This window comes from Lepidochelys kempii, chromosome 3, assembly GCF_965140285.1.
Source record: "Lepidochelys kempii isolate rLepKem1 chromosome 3, rLepKem1.hap1, whole genome shotgun sequence".
Lineage (NCBI taxonomy): Eukaryota > Metazoa > Chordata > Testudines > Cheloniidae > Lepidochelys > Lepidochelys kempii.
The window spans coordinates 19,008,061-19,027,964 of record NC_136382.1 but is presented as its reverse complement, the minus strand read 5'-3'; the positions used below and the strand labels follow the sequence as shown (position 1 = coordinate 19,027,964).

The 19,904-nt window shown below is 42.6% G+C and overlaps 1 protein-coding gene across 18 annotated transcripts in view; it reads left to right on the top strand.

The window, feature by feature from the left end:
- MFSD2B (MFSD2 lysolipid transporter B, sphingolipid) overlaps nt 1–19,904 on the top strand; it is an 86,656-nt gene that overhangs the window by 17,620 nt on the left and 49,132 nt on the right. For 15 of the 18 annotated variants that reach the window (XM_073335887.2, XM_073335879.2, XM_078852057.1 and 12 more), the window contains 5 exons: nt 795–873; nt 5,656–5,834; nt 16,302–16,392; nt 16,489–16,610; nt 19,471–19,554. In XM_073335887.2, the coding sequence (XP_073191988.1) occupies nt 795–873; nt 5,656–5,834; nt 16,302–16,392; nt 16,489–16,610; nt 19,471–19,554 (555 nt within the window). The remainder of the gene's footprint in view (nt 1–794; nt 874–5,655; nt 5,835–16,301; nt 16,393–16,488; nt 16,611–19,470; nt 19,555–19,904) is intronic. The other 3 variants (XM_073335885.2, XM_073335881.2, XM_073335882.2) reach the window with 2 other exon arrangements.

Sequence of the window (19,904 nt, the reverse complement as noted above, 5' to 3'; positions counted from 1 at the left end):
TACTTAGCTTATGTGTTGTTTCAAAATTTTGGAAGTGATTTTTGTTTTAGTTTAAAACTTCGAGGTGAGAATTTACCCTATATCTTTACTGCCAAAAAGATCTGTGTTTTACAGCAAGATAACTAATACTCTCCTACTAGGAAATGCTAGTGGTAACAAAACTCTGTAGCATTTACCACAGTGTACCTGCGAGAGGCCAGCCATGAGTGGTGTGGTTATAGTGCTGACCTAACCTAGCTACATCACAGAAAAAACTAGTGAGCCTTTTGGCCAGTAGGATTTTTCTTGGGATAACTAACACGCAGTATTTATCTTGCTGTAAAACAAACAAAAAGACTTTCTTGGCCATGAAGACATAGCCTTAGGCAGTGCCTTCACCAGGAAAAAAGGTGCGTTCTTTGTGTCCACTAGGATTTTACGTCATGTTAATTAAGTTAAGAACACAGCTTTTTTCCTACTGAAGACAATCCCTAAGGGTTTTTGGCATCCTGAAAGCAGAGTGGTTTTTAAGGAGGACGTTGAAGGGGCACAAAGCGGAGGCATGGTGTACTGGGTAAGTTATTTATTATTTATGTGACCATAGCACCTAGGAGCCCCAGTCATGGACCAGGACCCGATTGTGCTAGATGCTGGATAAACACAGAAAAAAAAAAGACGGTTCCTGCTCCAGAGCTCTTATAGTCTGGGTAAGGGAGCAAATTCCTGTGCCCAATTACACATTGTTCCAGGCTATCAGAGGAACAGAGTACACTACCCTGTAATGCTTTCCTATGTGGTATTCTTTCTTTGTGTAGTTATTCCAAGTACCGTATTCTGCTCTCACCATGTTTCTCAGCCCAGACCAGAAGGAGAGAGATTCAGCAACAGCATACCGTGAGTTTGACATGGGCTTCCTGTTTTAAATTGAATGTCTTAGTTTGGTTAAAATCCTTTTTATTAGAAGAAGTCTCCTGACATTTGTGTGGCCTAATATTGGGTTTCTAGACTAAGAACTGTTAGGCTCTGATGGAAAAATGGGGCATCATAGGATTTTTTTTTAATGTGCCTTGTAAATATTTCCATCTTCCTGCATGTTTTGCAACTATTAGCCTATCGGATTAGCCACAGACTTTCTTCTCAAGGCATAAGTTAGCCACAAGAAACTACTCTTATCTATAGTGTTTTCTGGATTTCTAAAGCCAGTTGTTACTGTATGAGTAATGGTTGCTAATTATAGGTGATCTGCAGAGGGGAAAAATGGGTGTTGATTATTTTTATAATGATACTTAAATAAGGCCTGAAAGTCTCTCTTTTTTTCTTTTTGCCTTTGGATATTTTATAGTAGAAATTCAGGTCTTGTCTAATCCGTTTTTCATAGAAGACTTTCTGGGTGACAGGACGGCTGGTAGACTTGACATCATAGAACGAAGAAAATTAAATGTGACCAAGAATGAAAGTGACTGTCTAAAAATTATCTATCTTGTTTTGGTTACACTCATTCAACTGTAACACCTATCAAATATTTTGAAAGAAAGACCTCTGTTAAAACAGTCAGTTGATCATAGAATCATATAAATGTAGGGCTGGAAGGGAACTTGAGATGTTATCTAGTCCAGCCCCTTGCTGAGGCAGGACCAAGTATAGACCTCTTGTCTTCCAAAAAGTTCTCCAGGAAAACCATACAAGACTCGCTGTTCCTTTTGTTTTGAAACTAAAGGGAAAAAAAGCCTTAACCCTCCCCTTTCAAACTCATAAAGAACAAATAAGGGCACAGTTAATTCTTCCTCCTCTTCACATCAACTTGAAAGATGTCATTCCTCCCCCCACCCCCCGGGTCTCTCCCCCTTATACGTGAGTAAAACAGTCCATTCCTAGATATCCCGGCCAAGGGCAGTGAAAGTGAAGAGAAAGGCCTGCTATTTTCCTTGGGCCAAATTACTCAAGCACTACATGAAAAACTACATCTTGACTTGCCCTTCAGTATTCCCTTAGTGTGCAAGGAATTACTTAGCAGATTTTTTGGGGGGGATTGCTTTTGTTTTTTTTTATTTTATTTTAATTTTCCCCTGGTTGTGCTTGTTTTCTTGCTCACAAGAGGCTTTCTTCCTCCATTTGTCAATCTAATCCTCAACATACTGGCTAGGCTAAGTGTAAAACAAAACTGTGTATGCAGAATGGTATGGCCAAGATTTTGAACAGACACAAATCTGAAATTTCAGAATTGTGGTACCCACAGAATCCATAACTCTTCCCTGAAGTGTGGTACATATGTGATATTTCATGTTATCTAGTATTTCAACAGGAAGCATGGTCTAGTAATTAAACGGCAGGATTGGGAATTGGGAGATCAGAGTTCTGTTCATACAGACAGACTGTGGGAGAAAAGGGAATAAACTTTGGGAAAGTCACTTAAACAGTATGCCTCAATTCCCATCTGCAAATTTAGCATAATACTTACCTCGCAGGTACTGTACATGAATATCTTTGAACTCCTGAAGGGCAGCATGTACAGACATAGTTATCTTATTGTTTATGATTGAGTCTTATATGTCCAGTTATGCAGTGCAGCCAAGTTATGGCGGTGGCATGAATAATAACTTTGAATTTCCTGACTTGTGTGTGGGTTTTTTTTTTAATATTTCTTTGGCACTGAGATTTCTTGCAGTGCTGTCGTTGACAAGGGAAATGGTCTCTTTTTACAAGTTTCAGAGTAACAGCCGTGTTAGTCTGTATTCGCAAAAAGAAAAGGAGTACTTGTGGCACCTTAGAGACTAACCAATTTATTTGAGCATGAGCTTTCGTGAGCTACAGCTCACTTCATCGGATGCATACCGTGGAAACTGCAGCAGACTTTATATACACACAGAGAATATGAAACAATACCTCCTCCCACCCCACTGTTCTGCTGGTATCTTCTCAGAAACATTCTCCTCTTGCTCCTCTGCACAATTCAAAGATCACTGTTTTTGTTTGTAGCTTCTAGACCATCAGCTAAAGGAATCTGTTAAAGAAAAAAATGCAATGTAATATATGCTAGTGTGTTTTTTTAATAACATTGAGGCTATGGCTACACTACAGCTTAAGTTGACATAAATTATGTCACTCAGGCGTGTGAATTAGCCACCCTTCTGAGCAACATAATTTATGCCGACTTAAGCGCTGGTGTGGGTAGTGATATGTTGGTGGGAGAGCTTCTCCTGCTGCCATAGCTACTGCTGCTCATTCGTGGGGGCTGGAGTAATTAAGCAGGCAGGAGAGCTCTCTATTGTAGCCATAACCTGAGAAACAGAGGTTCCTGTTCCTCTGAAAAGAGGTACCACTGCCCTCTACTGGGAGAAGTAGAACTTCTTAACCATGTCAGTTCTATACTGCTGCCCACTATTCAAATGCATGACAAAGGTAGATACTTTCAAAGTTATTTTAAGGCAAGTTCTGCTTAAATTTAAGAAGTAGAACCCACCTTAAAACAGCTTTGAAAGTGCTATTTTCTTGGCTAAGCTAGAAATTAACCATTAAAATTTAAGAGAATATACAACTTCGAAAAAAGAAAAGGAGTACTTGTGGCACCTTAGAGGCTAACCAATTTCTTGTTAGCTGCTGGAAATGGCCCACCTTGATTATCACTACAAAAGGTTTTCTCCCCTCCCCCCCCCTTGCTGGTAATAGCTCATCTTAAGTGATCACTCTCCTTACAGTGTGTATGATAACACCCATTTTTTCATGTTCTGTGTGTATATAAATCTCCTCACTGTATTTTCCACTGAATGCATCCGATGAAGTGAGCTGTAGCTCACGAAAGCTTAAGCTGAAATAAATTGGTTAGTCTCTAAGGTGCCACAAGTCCTCCTTTTCTTTTTGTGAATACAGACTAACATGGCTGCTACTCTGAAACCTACAACTTTGAAATATGCCACATTTTCAGCCCAACATGTCTTAGAAAAGAAAATGCGTTTGCAGGGGAATTTCTATGGCATCTTATGATGGCTTTCTTCTTATCGTATGCAAGCATTAGGTACAGCACTCCTTCACTTTAGAGGTTACAAATGAAGAGGTGGCATTATGATACAATGCGGTGACTCATCTGTAGTTACCCATTGCACCAGATGCTCAGTGATTTTTGAAGCTGTCCATGGCATATCCAATTGAAATCTTAGATTGGGTTACAGCCAAATATTTTAGGTCAGACTCATGTTTGGATCTGGGCTAGCCAGCATTTTTGGTCAGCCAGTCGAGTTGGGAGTGAAATTTGGGGTTGGTGACTTAACCTGAACCAAGAAAACACGTCAGGTGACCCATAAGATCACATCCTCCATTCCATGGTCCTCTCTCTTTGAGAAGATAGCAGCAGTTGTTGGAAAGTCCCACACTGAGAAGAATGAAAGCTCAAAACAGAAAGCCTCTCTGTCTCTCTTAAGTAATGGCTCTGCACCATCTTTCATCTAAGCCCAAACAAGAGTACTTATAACACACATTTGAAACAAAAATGCTCTTTACACAAATCAGAAACTCTCTCTTTAAGTCGTGCATGTTTGGAAACTGAATCCAGTTTGATGAGATTCAATAATGAGAAACCTGAATTTCGGATTTGTGCTCAGCATAGCAGACTTTAAGTCAGTAATGGCTAAGCAACCCAGTTAAGGGGGAAAGAGGATGCTATAGCTATATTGATTATGCATCACTTAGAGTCAGTGATGGTCCATGGATCACAGTTTGAGAAACAATGAACTAGGCAAACATGGCATTATAAAATAACAGAACTGATTGGCTTCATCTCTCTGGAGGCTTTTCACTTAATGCTATAATGCTGAGATGTAATGGACCTATCATTCTCTAGATCCTTAAAATGATGCTGCTCTTAAGATACTTGTCTCAGTGGCGGAAGTAACTCCTGTCCCAAGACAGGAGAACAAGTCAGTTAATTCACATAGGTCATTTCCTACGCAGACAGAAGGAGAGTATTTAGATACCCTGGAGCTTTTGGGCTGATAGAGGGGGTGGTATTCAATTTTGTGATGGCATCAGCTGCTGTCGTCACCAGTAGAAGTTGCTCCGATTAAAAACCACAAAACAAAACACAAAGAGGCCCAACACACATGTGCAGTTAGCACAGTCACATGCACACAGTTCTAAAAGTCTGGCCCTCAGTCACTTTAGATATTAAAACTTAGAGCATACGGGCTTCATGTTCTTCACAAACATCAACTGAGATTGACAGGGTGACTGTGAGATAGGTAAGTATCCATCCCATTTACAGTTAGAAAAACTGGGTACAGAGAGGGTAGGTGACTTGCTAAAGTCACTATCAGACCCAGGATTAGAACACAGGTGTTCTGGCTCCCAGTCCAGTGCTCAGAAAATGCCTCTCAGCATTTAAGCTATATTTTAACTGTGGTCCCCTACATACTTTAGCCCCAGCCATATAGATCTTACATATGTTCTATAGTAATATAGAGGTGGTTGGAGGTGGAATTTCAACTCCATCAAGGGATGCTGACCAGTTGTAACTGAAGTTCAAGTTCTGCTGGTTTTGTTGTTGCCATTTGTGAATGTTCCCTATGTGAAAGGAACATCACTTGCCTCAGTCAGTTTGCTCTTTAGTGAGAGAAACGGCGAGGCTCAGTAACAGCGGGTGAAACAAGCTCACTTCCTAACACATGTTCCTGCTTCCCGTTATAGGAATGACCGTGGAAGTGCTTGGAACCTTGATGGGAGCTGCGCTCCACGGACAGATTGTGGCAAGCGCCCATGCCTCTGATCACTGCACCGTGAATCTCACCATAAACGCTGCTGACTCTTCCAGCTCTCTAAGCAACGCTTCCAACCTTGCTGGGTCTTTGGGCCTCCAGTCTCATGGAGTAAGTGCACGCGGTACGGGGACACTAACCCCTAGGGGAGGTTTCAGTGGTGTTACAGCACATCATCCTGCGGGGATATACACGAGGCTGACATGCTTAAGGTTGGTGACATCAGAACCAAGATAGACACCTCATTTTGAACAAGCCCTCCTGTCTGTTGTCTTTTTAATTGCTTCTTGGTAGGACAACGAAATTATGCCGAGGAGCTTTGCTGAAGATGCTGAGACATATGGCTGCTGAGGAGGTCTATGGCCACCTTTTCTCTCCCCTAAAGACTGGCTTGCTGTTTAAAATAGAAGCCTAATTAGTAGGGCTGTCAATTAGCTGCCGTTAACGCATGCGATTAATGCACAGCACACTTAACGCATTAATTTTTTTAACATGCGTTAATCGCAGACCCTCTGGGTAGGAGGGCTGCATCAGCTGTCGTAGAGAACCTATGTCCAGTCAGGAGCAGTAATGCAAGCTGCCTTCGGAGGGCGGGAAGAGAAGAAGCTACAGAAAGACATGGTTCTCATCCCGGCCGCAGAGAAGTAGAGATCTTGACACACACACACCCCGCCCCAGGGTGACTATATTTCTTAAACTAAAAACAGGACAAACAGGTGCTCACCCGAGCTGCCTGCGCCCCCTCCCCCGACCTGGCAGGGCTCACCTGAGCCACCCTCTCCATACCTCCCGGGGCTGGGACTAACTCCCCCCACCCCATGCTCCCGCATCTGAGGCTCACCCCCCAAGCTCCCCATTGCCCACAGTGGGGTCTCCCCTGCCCCACCTGTATGCCGCCCACAGCTGGGACTAGGGCTGACCCCCACTCCTGAGCCCCATGGGGCTGACCCCAAGCCCCGGACCACCTAGGGCTGATGCTGACCCCCCCAGCTCAGAGCCCCATGCCACCCGCCTCTGGGGCTAAATCCGCCCCCATAGCTCCGCAGTGCCCATGGCTGGGGCTCAATTTCCCCCTGAGTCCTGTGCCACCTGCAGCTGGGGGCTGATCCCTCCCCCAAGCGCTGTGCCTCCCCCAGCTGAGGCTGATTTCCCCCCAGGGCTCTGCACCACCCAGGAGTCAGCTCTGAAGCCAGCACTGCCTGCCAGCGGCAAATTTCTCCATTTCCGGCGGGCGGGCAGGGCTGCCTTCAGCTTACCCCAGGCAGCAGCTGCCTCTCTCTGCTCTGCCTTGCAGCTGGGACAAATGCCCAGTTTTGGCAAAGAAGTGGGAACGGCCCGGGCAGAGCTGAAAAAGGGGCCTGTCCTGGCCAAAACGGGATGTATCATCACCCTAGCCAGGCCAGGCCCTATTGTTCCTGGCCGGCCCCCCATTCCCGGGACCAACCCCCTGGGTCATGCCCCATTGCCCCTAGCTCGCCGCTCAGTCTGGGGGTACCCCATAGAGCAGTGTTTCCCACACTTGGGACACCGCTTGTGCAGGGAAAGCCCCTGGCGGGCCGGGCCGGTTTGCTTACCTGCCACATCCACAGGTTCGGCCAATCGCGGCACCCATTGGCCGTGGTTCGCTGTGCCTGGCCAATGGGGGCTGCGGGAAGTGGCGCGGGCCAAGGGACATACCGGCCGCCGCTTCCCGTAGCCCCCATTGGCCAGGCACAACGAACCACGGCCAGTGGGAGCCGCGATCGGCCGAACCTGCGGACGCGGCAGGTAAACAAACCAGCCGGTCCTGCCCGGGGCTTTCCCTGAACCAGTGGCGTCCCAAGTTTGGGAAACACTGCCATAGAGAATGTGGGCCTGGCGAGCTCAGCCTCCCTGCACCAGCCTCTCCTCCCCTGCAGTACGATGAGTCCCTGAGGTAAAATCCACCCTCCCTTGCAAACAAGGACTCACTCAGCTGAAGGGAGCCCACCTAGCTCAGTAAATGGAGGTGAGCCCAGTACCAGAAACCACCCTTCCAGAAGCAGCAACAAGACACCTCCCTCACCCTCCTCCGGCACAAATCATTGCTTACTTCCCCCCTCCCCTGTCCTCCCCCAACACTGAATGCTTATTTGTCTGAGCGATTGGCTGAACAAGAAGTAGGACTGAGTGGACTTGCAGGCTCTAAAGTTTTACATTGTTTTATGGTTACATGCAGTTACTCTTTTTTACAAATTCTACATTTGTGAGTTCAACGTTCATGATAAAGATTGCACTACAGTACTTCAATGAGGTGAATTGAAGTTTCTTTTTTTACAGTGCAAATGTTTGTAATAAAAATAAATATAAAGTGAGCACTGTACACTTTGTATTCTGTGTTGTAACTGAAATCAATATTTTTGAAAATGTAGAAAACATCAAAAAATATTTAAATAAGTGGTATTCTGTTATTGTTTAACAGTGCGATTAATCGCGATACATTTTTTTAATTGCTTGACAGCCCTCCTAATTAGCAAAAAATAATTATTCTAGCAGTTGCAGCTTTTAGCCCAGCTGGACAGGATACATTTTGCAAAGCAGCAACTGGGGGTTAATTTCATGGACCCCATCCAGAAAGTTAATGAGAGGCATATATCTAGAATCCTGTGTGCTGCTTTGAATGTTTATCCTTGCCAGTGTACAAGAGCTATGAATATGGAGGGGGTTTTAGCATGAATCCAGTGGAAGGGGGGCTTTGTGGCTAAGGCACGGAGTGGGACCCAGTGGAGCTAGGCTGTAGAGTTTCTCTGTAACCTTGGACAAGTCACTTAGTCATTCTCTGTTTCAGTTCCCCATTTGTGGAGAAATGGAGGCCATTTGTAACGGAGGGGGAAGAAGAGGCAGTTAATGCCTGTCAAGGTTCCTCCCCCACTCTGAACTCTAGGGTACAGATGTGGGGACCTGCATGAAAAACCTCCTAAGCTTATCTTTACCAGCTTAGGTCAAAACTTCCCCAAGGTACAAAATATTACACCCGTTGTCCTTGGATTGGCCACTACCACCACCAAACTAATACTGGTTACTGGGGAAGAGCTGTTTGGACACGTCTTTCCCCAAAATACTTCCCAAAACCTTGCACCCCACTTCCTGGACAAGGTTTGGTAAAAAGCCTCACCAATTTGCCTAGGTGACTACAGACCCAGACCTTTGGATCTTAAGAACAATGAACAATCCTCCCAACACTTGCACCCCCCCTTTCCTGGGAAATGTTGGATAAAAAGCCTCACCAATTTGCATAGGTGACCTGTCATAAATATAAAGGGAAGGGTAAACCCCTTTGAAATCCCTCCTGGCCAGGGGAAAGCTCCTCTCACCTGTAAAGGGTTAAGAAGCTAAAGGTAACCTCGCTGGCACCTGACCAAAATGACCAATGAGGAGACAAGATACTTTCAAAAGCTGGGAGGAGGGAGAGAAACAAAGGGTCTGGGTCTGTCTGTAGTCGTCTTGGCCAGGGACAGAACAGGAATGGAGTCTTAGAACTTTTAGTAAGTAATCTAGCTAGGTATGTGTTAGATTATGATTTCTTTAAATGGCTGAGAAAAGAATTGTGCTGAATAGAATAACTATTTCTGTCTATCTTTTTTGTAACTTAAGGTTTTGCCTAGAGGGGTTCTCTATGTTTTGAATCTAATTACCCTGTAAGATATCTACCATCCTGATTTTACAGGGGGGATTTCTTTATTTCTATTTACTTCTATTTTTTATTAAAAGTCTTCTTGTAAAACACTGAATGCTTTTTCATTGTTCTCAGATCCAAGGGTTTGGGTCTGTGGTCACCTAAGCAAATTGGTGAGGCTTTTTATCCAACATTTCCCAGGAAAGGGGGGGTGCAAGTGTTGGGAGGATTGTTCATTGTTCTTAAGATCCAAGGGTCTGGGTCTGTAGTCACCTAGGTAAATTGGTGAGGCTTTTTACCAAACCTTGTCCAGGAAGTGGGGTGCAAGGTTTTGGGAAGTATTTTGGGGGGAAGGACGCGTCCAAACAGCTCTTCCCCAGTGACCAGTATTAGTTTGGTGGTGGTAGCGGCCAGTCCAAGGATAACGGATGTAATATTTTGTACCTTGGGGAAGTTTTGACCTAAGCTGGTAAAGATAAGCTTAGGAGGTTTTTCATGCAGGTCCCCACATCTGTACCCTAGAGTTCAGAGTGGGGGAGGAACCGTGACATGACCACAGACCCAAACCCTTGGAGCTGAGAACAATGAAAAAGCATTCAGTTTTTTACAAGAAGACTTTTAATAAAAAGTAGAAGTAAATAGAAATAAAGAAATCCCCCCTGTAAAATCAGTATGGTAGATACCTTACAGGGTAATTAGATTCAAAACACAGAGAACCCCTCTAGGCAAAACCTTAAGTTACAAAAAAGATACACAGACAGAAATAGTTATTCTATTCAGCACAATTCTTTTCTCAGCCATTTAAAGAAATCATAATCTAACACGTACCTGGCTAGATTACTTACTGAAAGTTCTAAGACTCCATTCCTGGTCTATCCCCGGCCAAGACAGAATATAGACAGACACACAGACCCTTTGTTTCTCTCCCTCCTCCCAGCTTTTGAAAGTATCTTGTCTCCTCATTGGTCATTTTGGTCAGGTGCCAGCGAGGTTACCTTTAGCTTCTTAACCCTTTACAGGTGAGAGGAGCTTTCCCCTGGCCAGGAGGGATTTCAAAGGGGTTTACCCTTCCCTTTATATTTATGACAATGCCTAAGGCCTGATCTAAAGCCCACTGAAGTCAGCTGAAAGTCTCCCATTATGTTTGATAGGTTTTGGATTGGACCATTAGTCTTGAGCACTGGGTTTTTCTCACGTCTTGAGTTATTAGTGAAACAGCTTGCTTGTAAGGTTGTGACACAGTTACTACTGCTACTTGCTGTACCTGCTCTATGACTGTTACTATTTACATTGATCTGATCTGTCCATTTATCTGTCAGCTGTGACTGGCTCCCTCCAAGGGAGACGTCCTTGACCTGATTTTGATCTCAGTTGCACCTGTGTAAATCAGAAGTTGCTTCAGTGAAGTCAATGGCATTACACTGGCATAAGATCGTGCAAGTGAGAGGAGAATCAGGCTACCTGTGTATCTTTTTTCATTGCTGCTAAGCAGTTGGAATAGGGCGGTTCTAATAGCAAATTAAGTGTCTTTTCCGGTGTGGGCTTTAACAAGACACAAAACATTGTCCCAGCTTTCATTGTAACCCCTAGTGGGCATTTCATCCTAGCCCCTTAATGACTCTGAAAAAGTGATTCTGAAAAAGATTTGGGGGTCATGGTGGATCAATCAGCTGAACATGAGCTCCCAGTGTGATGCTGTGGCCAAAAGAGCTAGTGCGATCCTGGATTGGATAAACAGGGGAATCTCAAGTAGGAGTAGAGAGGTTATTTTACCTACATATTTGGTATTGGTGCAACGAATGCTGGAATATTGTGCCCAGTTCTGATTCCCACAATTAAAGAAGGATGTTGATAAATTGAAGAGGGTTCAGAGAAGAGCCACGAGAACCATTAAAGGATTAGAAAACCTGCCTTATAGTGATAAAATCAAGGAGCTCAATCTACTTAGCTTAACAAAGAGAAGGTTGAGTGACTTGATTACAGTCTATAAGTATCCACATGCAGAATAAATATTTAATAATGTGCTCTTCAGTCTGCCAGAGAAAGGTTTAACACTATCAAATAGCTAGACAAATTCAGACTGGATATAAGGTGTAAATTTTTGACTGTGAGGGTACTTAACCATTGGAACAACTTCCCAAGAGGTGCAGTGATTCACCATCACTGACAATTATTAAATCGAGATTGGATTTTTTTCTAAAACATACACTGTAGGAATTATTTTGGGGAAGTTCTATGGTCTGTGCAATACAGGAGATCAGACTAGATGATCACAATGGTCCCTTCTGGCCTTGGAATCTATGAACAGATGAATTTGCTCATATCACAAAATTGCTATACAAATTGACAAGTCTCTGCACAAGATGTTTTCAAGAGAGGACTGGCTGGAGGCGTGGCAGGGCAGGGTTAAAGTGCAGTGGCAGCCTTTTGCCTTGCGGTGCCTGCTTTCATTAGTGCTGTTGAGTAACCCCTGTCTTCCAAATCCCCTAAACAGCATTAAAGAAAAGAACCAGACATGAGGTCATGTGGGAATGTTTGTGTGTGAAAATCCTAGCATTGTTGGGGCTAGGGGATATTGTGAGTAGAAAGGGCTGTTTTGCAAAGTGTTGAGCTCCAAGTGATTTTATCTTCAAAATTACAAAAAAATGATAATGTGGAGGACAAGAAGTAGTTGGGGCCAAATCTTAATTGTCTCCATTTCAGGGATGTGACCCCACTGTTTTAGTCACATGAACTTCTTCTGACTGTGCTGTAGGGGACAGCATGATGACAGACAAACAAAATAACCACAGTAATTAGCTATGACTTTCCCCCCTTGCTTTAATAATATAATAACAAAAAACAAAACAGAACACAAGCAGTAAGCAATTGCTACTACAGATACAATCTCTTCTGTCTGTGTTTCTGTGAGGAGCTCTCAACAGAGAGTAGACCAGTGATACACAAGTACTCCTTTTCTTTTTACTCAGACCTCAGAGCTTCGAGAGCCAAATTAGTGATCAATATTGCTCCAAAGAGCCACGGTAGTATGAATTCATTGTTTCATTCTCACAGCAAAATGGCTGGCTCAGTATTATTATTTTATCAATTACAATTGGTTAATAACATGGTAAAAGCATCCTCATTGGTTAATAACTTAGATTGGTTCATAATTAAATCACACAATGTTTTAGTATCACGTGCTGCAAAGAGCCGCAGGAGACACATTAAGGAGCCACTTGCGACTCACGAACTTCAGACTGAGTATCATTGGATTGGTTAGTTCCCCCCAGTGGGAACACACTTCTCCAGGAGAATTAAGACCGAAGTACATTTTCCCAAAATCAGTAGGGAGGCCTGTCTCAGTGTATCATAAATAACTAAAACAATTTATAGATGGGCTAAGGAATTTCATTTAAGGAACAGTGAATCCTGTTTGGTTTGTCATGGATAACCTAACCAATTTAAACATGGGCAAAGGCGAAGAAAGCATTTAACCTAGTTACTTAAAAGGAAGCCATTTAAGGAGCAGTTTTGAGACAGGAACATTAATAAATGTTCAAGAATCTTAAATTCAAAGTACAATAGAACCTCAGAGATACAAACACCAGAGTTACAAACTGACTGGTCAACCACACACCTCATTTGGAATTAGAAGTACACAGTCAGGCAGCAGCAGAGACCCAAAAAAAAAAAAAAGCAAATTCGGTACAGTTCTGTGTTAAATGTAAACTACTAAAAAAAAAAAGGAAAATTCTAAAAAAAGATTTGACAAGATAGGGAAACTGTTTCTGTGCTTGTTTCATTTAAATTAAGATGGTTAAAAACAGCATATTTCTTCTGGATAGTAGAGTGTCAAAGCCGTATTAAGTCAATGTTCAGTTGTAAACTTTTGAAAGAATAACCATAACATTTTGTTCAGCGTTACAAACTTTTGAGAGTTACGAACAATCTCCATTTCTGAGGTGTTCGTAACTCTGAGATTCTACTGTAAATCCTGCTATTTTTTCTCTTTTTACCAAGATTAGCTCATGTCTCCTTTTGGAGTTCACAGTCAAAGCAATCTAGTTTTTAATAGAAGTTGTTAATGCCTTAAATTACAATAGTATTTCAAGTCCATTAAAATTATTACAAGAAACAACTCTAATCCCTTGGCAATGCTCTTACAGACTCTATCTCACCAACAATGCTGAAGTCTCAATGATGTCATCGTGCTGCAGAAGCAGTGCTGAGCTGGAAGGTTGCTGTATTGTTGCTTCTTTGTTCTTCTTAGCTGTCTGGTTGCTGCTGTGTGCTTGCTTGTAGAGATGAGGTGGCCAGGTTGAACTGAGTGCATAAGAAAGCAGAACCATGTAAGAGCATAATAGCACATAAGAGTTTGTAAGAACAAGCATGAGAACAGTGCATGTCCCACTTCCGAGGCATTTATGCTTTTTGCATAAATCTCACTGAAGGTGGAAGAAGCACACTTTTCAGGGCTTGGCTGGATTCAGATATCAGATGCTGTTGGCTTTCATTGGGATTGCCTTGGTAGCATCTTCATCTCATGAATATGCAGTCTGTTAATGCACATGCAGTAGAGCTGTAATTCTTCAGCTTTATAGTTGTATTGACTTTTGGCTTTGTGGCAGGAAATTCTCAGAACATCTTTAGAGTTTTAACTCTCTTTTATTCAGTTCATTTTCTGAGCGATTTCTTTAGTTCCAGCAAGGTTTTGAAATTGTTTCATAGAAGTCAAAACACAGTCCAAAAATTATTTCAGCTGTTCAAAGTCTTTTTTTAATTTAAATTATTATTCAAAAGAGTCTTTAAACTTAAATGATCATCAAATAAAGTATAGTCTTTTCTTCTTAACAGTCTTTGCAGAAGTTTTTCTTGTCTTTTTTGAGTTTGGCAAGATGTTTAAGCTTTGCCAGGTAACTGATTAATTCCCCAGTGAATATCAATATTTTATACTCAAATGGTTTCTTATATTAACCTGTTACAGCATTCAAATGACCTTGCTGTATTTGTACATAAAACATCTTACAAGTCACATAATAGTAGTCTCAGGAAGTTGCTATTTGAAGAGCTAGTTTTAGATACAAAACATTTGCGAATACGCATCTCAAAGGAAGCATATAACATCTTAAACAGTTGAAGGACAACAAGGGTTTTCCCCATCAAGAGGAAAGATGAGTCAGAATTAACCAATATCTCCTGTAAAACATTTCCCAGCCATAAATGTTCTCCTTGAAGTTTAAAGAATGAAGACGTTAAAGTTTTGTAAAAGAAGTCAGTTTTGATTAGGATATTTCTAGAATTCTTTGTGTGGGGTTTAAAACTAAAGATTTTCTCTCTGTAAAGATGTGGGGGAAAAAAGCCCACTTTTATGACTTAGTTTACAGCTCTGAAAACACATCCTAAGCATAACTACTTATCCTGAATAAAGAATAGCCTTACATTCATGTGTACAACCATGGCTCTTTCTAAAACATAAATATCTAACAAAGTTTGGTTTTTTTGAGGTAAAGATCATGTCTGTACCAAACTTTTATCTTGGACATGGAGGAGGTGGCCTGTTCTTTGAGAAGATGCCATTGTTGGTTAAAGTTTTTTTTTGACCAAATGGTTCCTAGATTTGCAACCTACCATTTGTAGTATATTCATAGGCTTGTCAGAACTTTATTCTTATTTTTTGATAATTTCAATGGCTAATATCAATGTTTACTTTTTAAGCATTTTTTCTACTTTTATCAATTTAAATTTTCACAGTTGCACAGTTTATGGGTTTTCGGCATTTTTTCTATTTTAATCTATTTAAATGTTTGTGGTTGCGAGAAATTATTGGGGGAGGGACAGCTGGGAGGGGTCAGACAGTAATTATTTAATGACTGTAGACAATGAGATTCAAAAAGTTGAAGCTCTGTAAGGGTTAAAACACAAATTGTCAACATTATATAATGTCAGAAAATACAAAGTAAATATGCTTATATCAAACTTTACTAAATTTCTCAAGCAGTGTTAGGAAGGCTTTTGTTACTGTCTCACATGACTTTCTCATAAACAAACTAGGGAAATAAAGCCTAGACAAACCTACTGTAAGGTGGAACTGTGGCAAAGAGAGACTAAGTGACTTGCCTCAGATCACACAGAAACTCTGTAGTGGAGCAGGAAGTTGAAGCCAGGTTGCTCCAGTCCTAGGCTAGCATCTTAACCACGGGACTGTCCTTTCTCTCCATTGGGCACCCTGACACTGAGGTATCCAAAATCATCAGTCACTTTTGACAATCTTAGCCCTGGCCCATAAGCAGTGCTGTTAGAAATGTGGTTTCAAGGTATAAAAGCCAAGGCAATAGTTAGCCTACCATAGCCAGTGCTTAATTTGTGCCAGGCCTTGCCCGGGCTGAGCCCCGTCTAGGCTTGGCAGTTCATAGCCCCAGCACCTCCAGGGTGGCTGCATCAGTTATGAATGTAGAAAACTTGCTTGAGCCCCGGCACCTCTTTCATTACAAATTAAGCACTGACCATAGCTGACTTAATTGGAAGACGTGGATGCTCAGCAGCACTGGGGATTGGGGCCTGCTATTTTTACTTTGAGATGTCAAAAGCAGGGCTGGTTTTGTTTTCCCAAAAATATTGTCAAGGTCCGCTCACACCTGGGTCTCACCTTACCTTAACCTGAAAAATTTGAGGGAGCTAGGGTTCCCCATAATGGTCGTAGCTTGTGCTGACCCCTGGAAAATATCACTTTGTAAAACGGTAGCCTGCTCTGGTCAAATGAATAGCACGCTTATATCCTAACATGGCACAATCCCCATTGTTTTGTATGTAAATCTTGCCCAGGCTGGTATTAAAATTATTTCTATCTAGGATCTATAATTTGTCTTTTCTCAATGTAGTGGTCCATTTACTTTTGTTGAGCCAGAGCAGTGCAATCAGGCTTTTACTGTCCTTATCTGTAATAAGTCTCTTTCCTTTTAAAGAGAGAACTCTACATGATTGCAGCGGGAGTAATAGGAGGGGTGTATCTATTCGGCATTCTCATCCTTTTCATTGGAGTAAAAGAGAGAGACGGTAAGTTAAATTAAAATACGTCTGGGTTTCAGAGTGATTCTTTCCCACTTAGGTTTGGAAAATATGACATTATTTTATGTATTCCACCCCTTGTAGATCCTTACGCCTTAAATTCAGACAAAGCAATTCCTTTCTTTAAGGGACTGAGACTCACAATGAAGCATGGTCCGTACTTGAAGCTTACAGCTTCGTTTCTTCTCATCTCAACAGCCATTCAGGTAACTCCAGTCTTTGCAAGTCCATGCATCGGACTTGTTCTACCCACAGCATGAAAGAGTCAGAAGCAGCAGCTGGAATGTAAATAGCCCTAGACTTGCAAGTAGAGCTGGTGATTCGGTAGATTGTGTTTTTCCCCTCTGAGTCAATATGGAACTAATGCCCTGCTGTCGTGCTAAGGGGCATTGTGCTGCTGGAAGTAATATCTTTCAAACAAGAAATAAAACCTAAAGCCCTGACCACTTATTAAATACTCTATAGCTTTTTTTTCATTAAAGGCCCAGTTTGGCTCATTATATTCTACCTACCTAAAATCTCCTAGGTTCAATCAGCTAGGGAATACTTTTTCACTTCTCCCAAAGCTGTTCTGCAGTGCGTGCTGCATTAAACCATTGCCCTGTGTGACTGTGTTTTAATAGTATCTGAAGTGGTTCCTATAGTTTTTTGGGAAGGAAGGCACTATGTAAGTGTAAGATGATATTCCATCACCCAGGCATACAGTACTACTTCTGGTTATAACTAGAGCCACAAAATTCAGATCTGGATCGGCTGCTATATTTTGAACCTCCCAAAAGAAACACAGTGAGGCAGCATCACATCGATAGATGTATAAAAACCTGAAACTGATAGATTCTCAACCCACATTCCCCAAAGTTCAGTTCTATTTTGATCCAGGATTTTGAGATCTGTGCTCATCTCCGTTAATCGTTTCAGTGTGTTTCCTTAGGATTCATTACCTTAATCATTAGGGCTCTATCAAATTCACGGCCATGAAAACCATGTCATGGACTGTGAAATCTGGTCTGCCCCGTGAAATCTGGTCTTTTGTGTACTTTTACCCTATACTATACAGTATACTATACTATACAGATTTCACCAGCGTTTCTCAAACTGGGGGTCCTGACCCAAAAGGGCGCCAGACGGGGGTCACAAGGTTATTGTAGGGGGGTCACGGTATTGCCACCCTTACTTCTGCGCTGCTGTATCCTTCAGAGCAGAGCAGCTGGAGAGTGGCTGCTGGCCGAGGGCCCAGCTCTGAAGGCAGCAGCGCAGAAGTAAGGGTGGCAATAACATGGACCCTTCCTCCCCCCCCCCCAACCCAATAATAACCTTGCAACCTTTCCAGTCCCCTTTTGGGTCAGAACTCCTACAACTACATATCTGAAATAATGAAATTTATGATTTTTAAAATCCTATGATTGTGAAATTGATCAAAATGGATCATGAATTTGGTAGGGCCCGATTAATCATCATCTTTATTTTTTTTAAAAGCAGATCATAATATCCATGTTTTTGGCACTAGTCCATTAGCCACATGAACCATCAGTCAACCGGCGCTGTGACACTATGACAAGAGTTATGCTTATAATGTACTCATACTTTGCTTGCCAACTGTCGTGGCGAATTAATAAGTCCTGTGGAAGGACTGTCACTCCTCCATGGCTTTGTGCTTGTCACAAAGAACCTCTGAAAATATGTTTGCAAAGAAATAGCCACATTTCCTGTTGGCATGGATTTGGGTTCAGTTAGCAAGGCTTCCTGATTGTGCATCTGTCAGTTTTTGCTTGAGGGACAGGTCTGAGACTGAGAGACGGTAACACAGGCATCTCCCCTCACATCAAATAATGTAGTCCGTCTGAGCAACAACAGGCAAGGGAAGATTCAGGTAGGCTCCTTGGGATCCAGACTCTTACAGTACTCACTCACTTAGGCAGCATGTGGCCTGGCATGGCACACAGCTGCCTGCAGACAGTCACCTATTGATAACACCCAGGGAGGAGGAGGTACACCCTGGGCCCATCTTGTACCCTCAGGTCTCAAAGAGGCGGGGGAAGGCAGGCAGCAGCTGGGAGCTCTCTTGCTCCAACTTGGCTGGTATGTGCAGCACAGGCTGCTGCCTGTCTGGGGAGAGGGGGTGTGTCGTTTTGGAGTGGGGGCAGAGGGTGAAGGGATAGGGAGACATAGTTCTGGTGGATCTGACCCCAATATGGTGTTTTTCCACCATATGAAATGAGACCACAGCAGACTATGACACAAGCTGGAGAAGGCATTGGGGAGGTGGGAGGGAGCAGAATACTCAGCCTAATTTGTACATAAACTAAAAAAGTTGTTAATTTTTTGGCCCTTAAAGGAACAGTTCACCAAGGTTCCATACAAGACACAGATTCTTCTCTAGGCCTTCCACCTTCCCAAAATAACCAGAAAAGGGCCTGGACCAGGACTTCAGTTCCAAGCCTCGCCCTGAACTCTCAAAATCCTGGATGATAATTCTTGTGACTCACCTATCTGTATAATAGACAGGAACTGGATCCTCCAACCCAAACAGTACCCAAACTTGTGGGCAGTTCTGATCCTGAGCTAGGGCCCATGTACAAATATAAGCAACATGATTAAGCCACTCTGGATCAGTTACTGCACTTCAGAGGGTTGTCATGATTAATTTCAGCTGAGGGGGAGAGTAAATTGCTTAGGAGCCATGGCTTTAATTAAAAGATGCATGGTATTACTGTCTAAGAGGCAGTCTGTGGAAGGGGAATGAAACTTTTTTCAGCAAACTGCTGTCTGTAACTAACCAGTTACAATAGGCAAACTCTAAGGTTGTAAATAGACTCTTCTCTCCTTCCAATAAACTAGTCTTCCATATTGCAACCTACTAGTTCGATACGTTCAGGACCTGATCCGTCTGTCACTTTACCCCAGCTTTACCTTGACATTACTCCAGTGTCTTCAGTGGAGTTACTCCTGATTTAAACTGATGTAAGTGAGAGCAGAATCAGGACCGAAAAGCTTGGATTTATTTAATAACTGATTTGTTATAGGTGATGTAATGAAATTCTTTTTGATGTTGTCTTCATTGCACAGCTTGAGCAGAGCAATTTTGTCCTGTTTTGCACCCATGCAGCCAGTCTTCACAATCACTTCCAGTATTTAGTGGTGACCATTTTGGTGAGTTGCACTGAAACAAATGAGTGGTTTTTGGGGGGAGGAGTGAGAAGCAGGGCTGAACTTTGTTTCTTTGACAGAGGGGGGTGTTCAATGGAGCAGCTTGCATTTAAGCAGCTCAGGTTAAGTGACTACAAATTGTTAGTACCTGTGGGCTGTTGCAATGAGTTTGATCACCATCCCATTCCTAGCGGACATTGTGGAACTTGTAGGGAGAGGAAAGGTCTGGAATATTCAATTTATTTCTTAGTGTTCACATGTACCTACGAGCCACTTCCTGCCTCTTGAAGCCACTTCCTGCCTCTTGTGCATGAAGGCAGGTCTGGAATTTTAGCTTCTGTTTCCCTCTCACC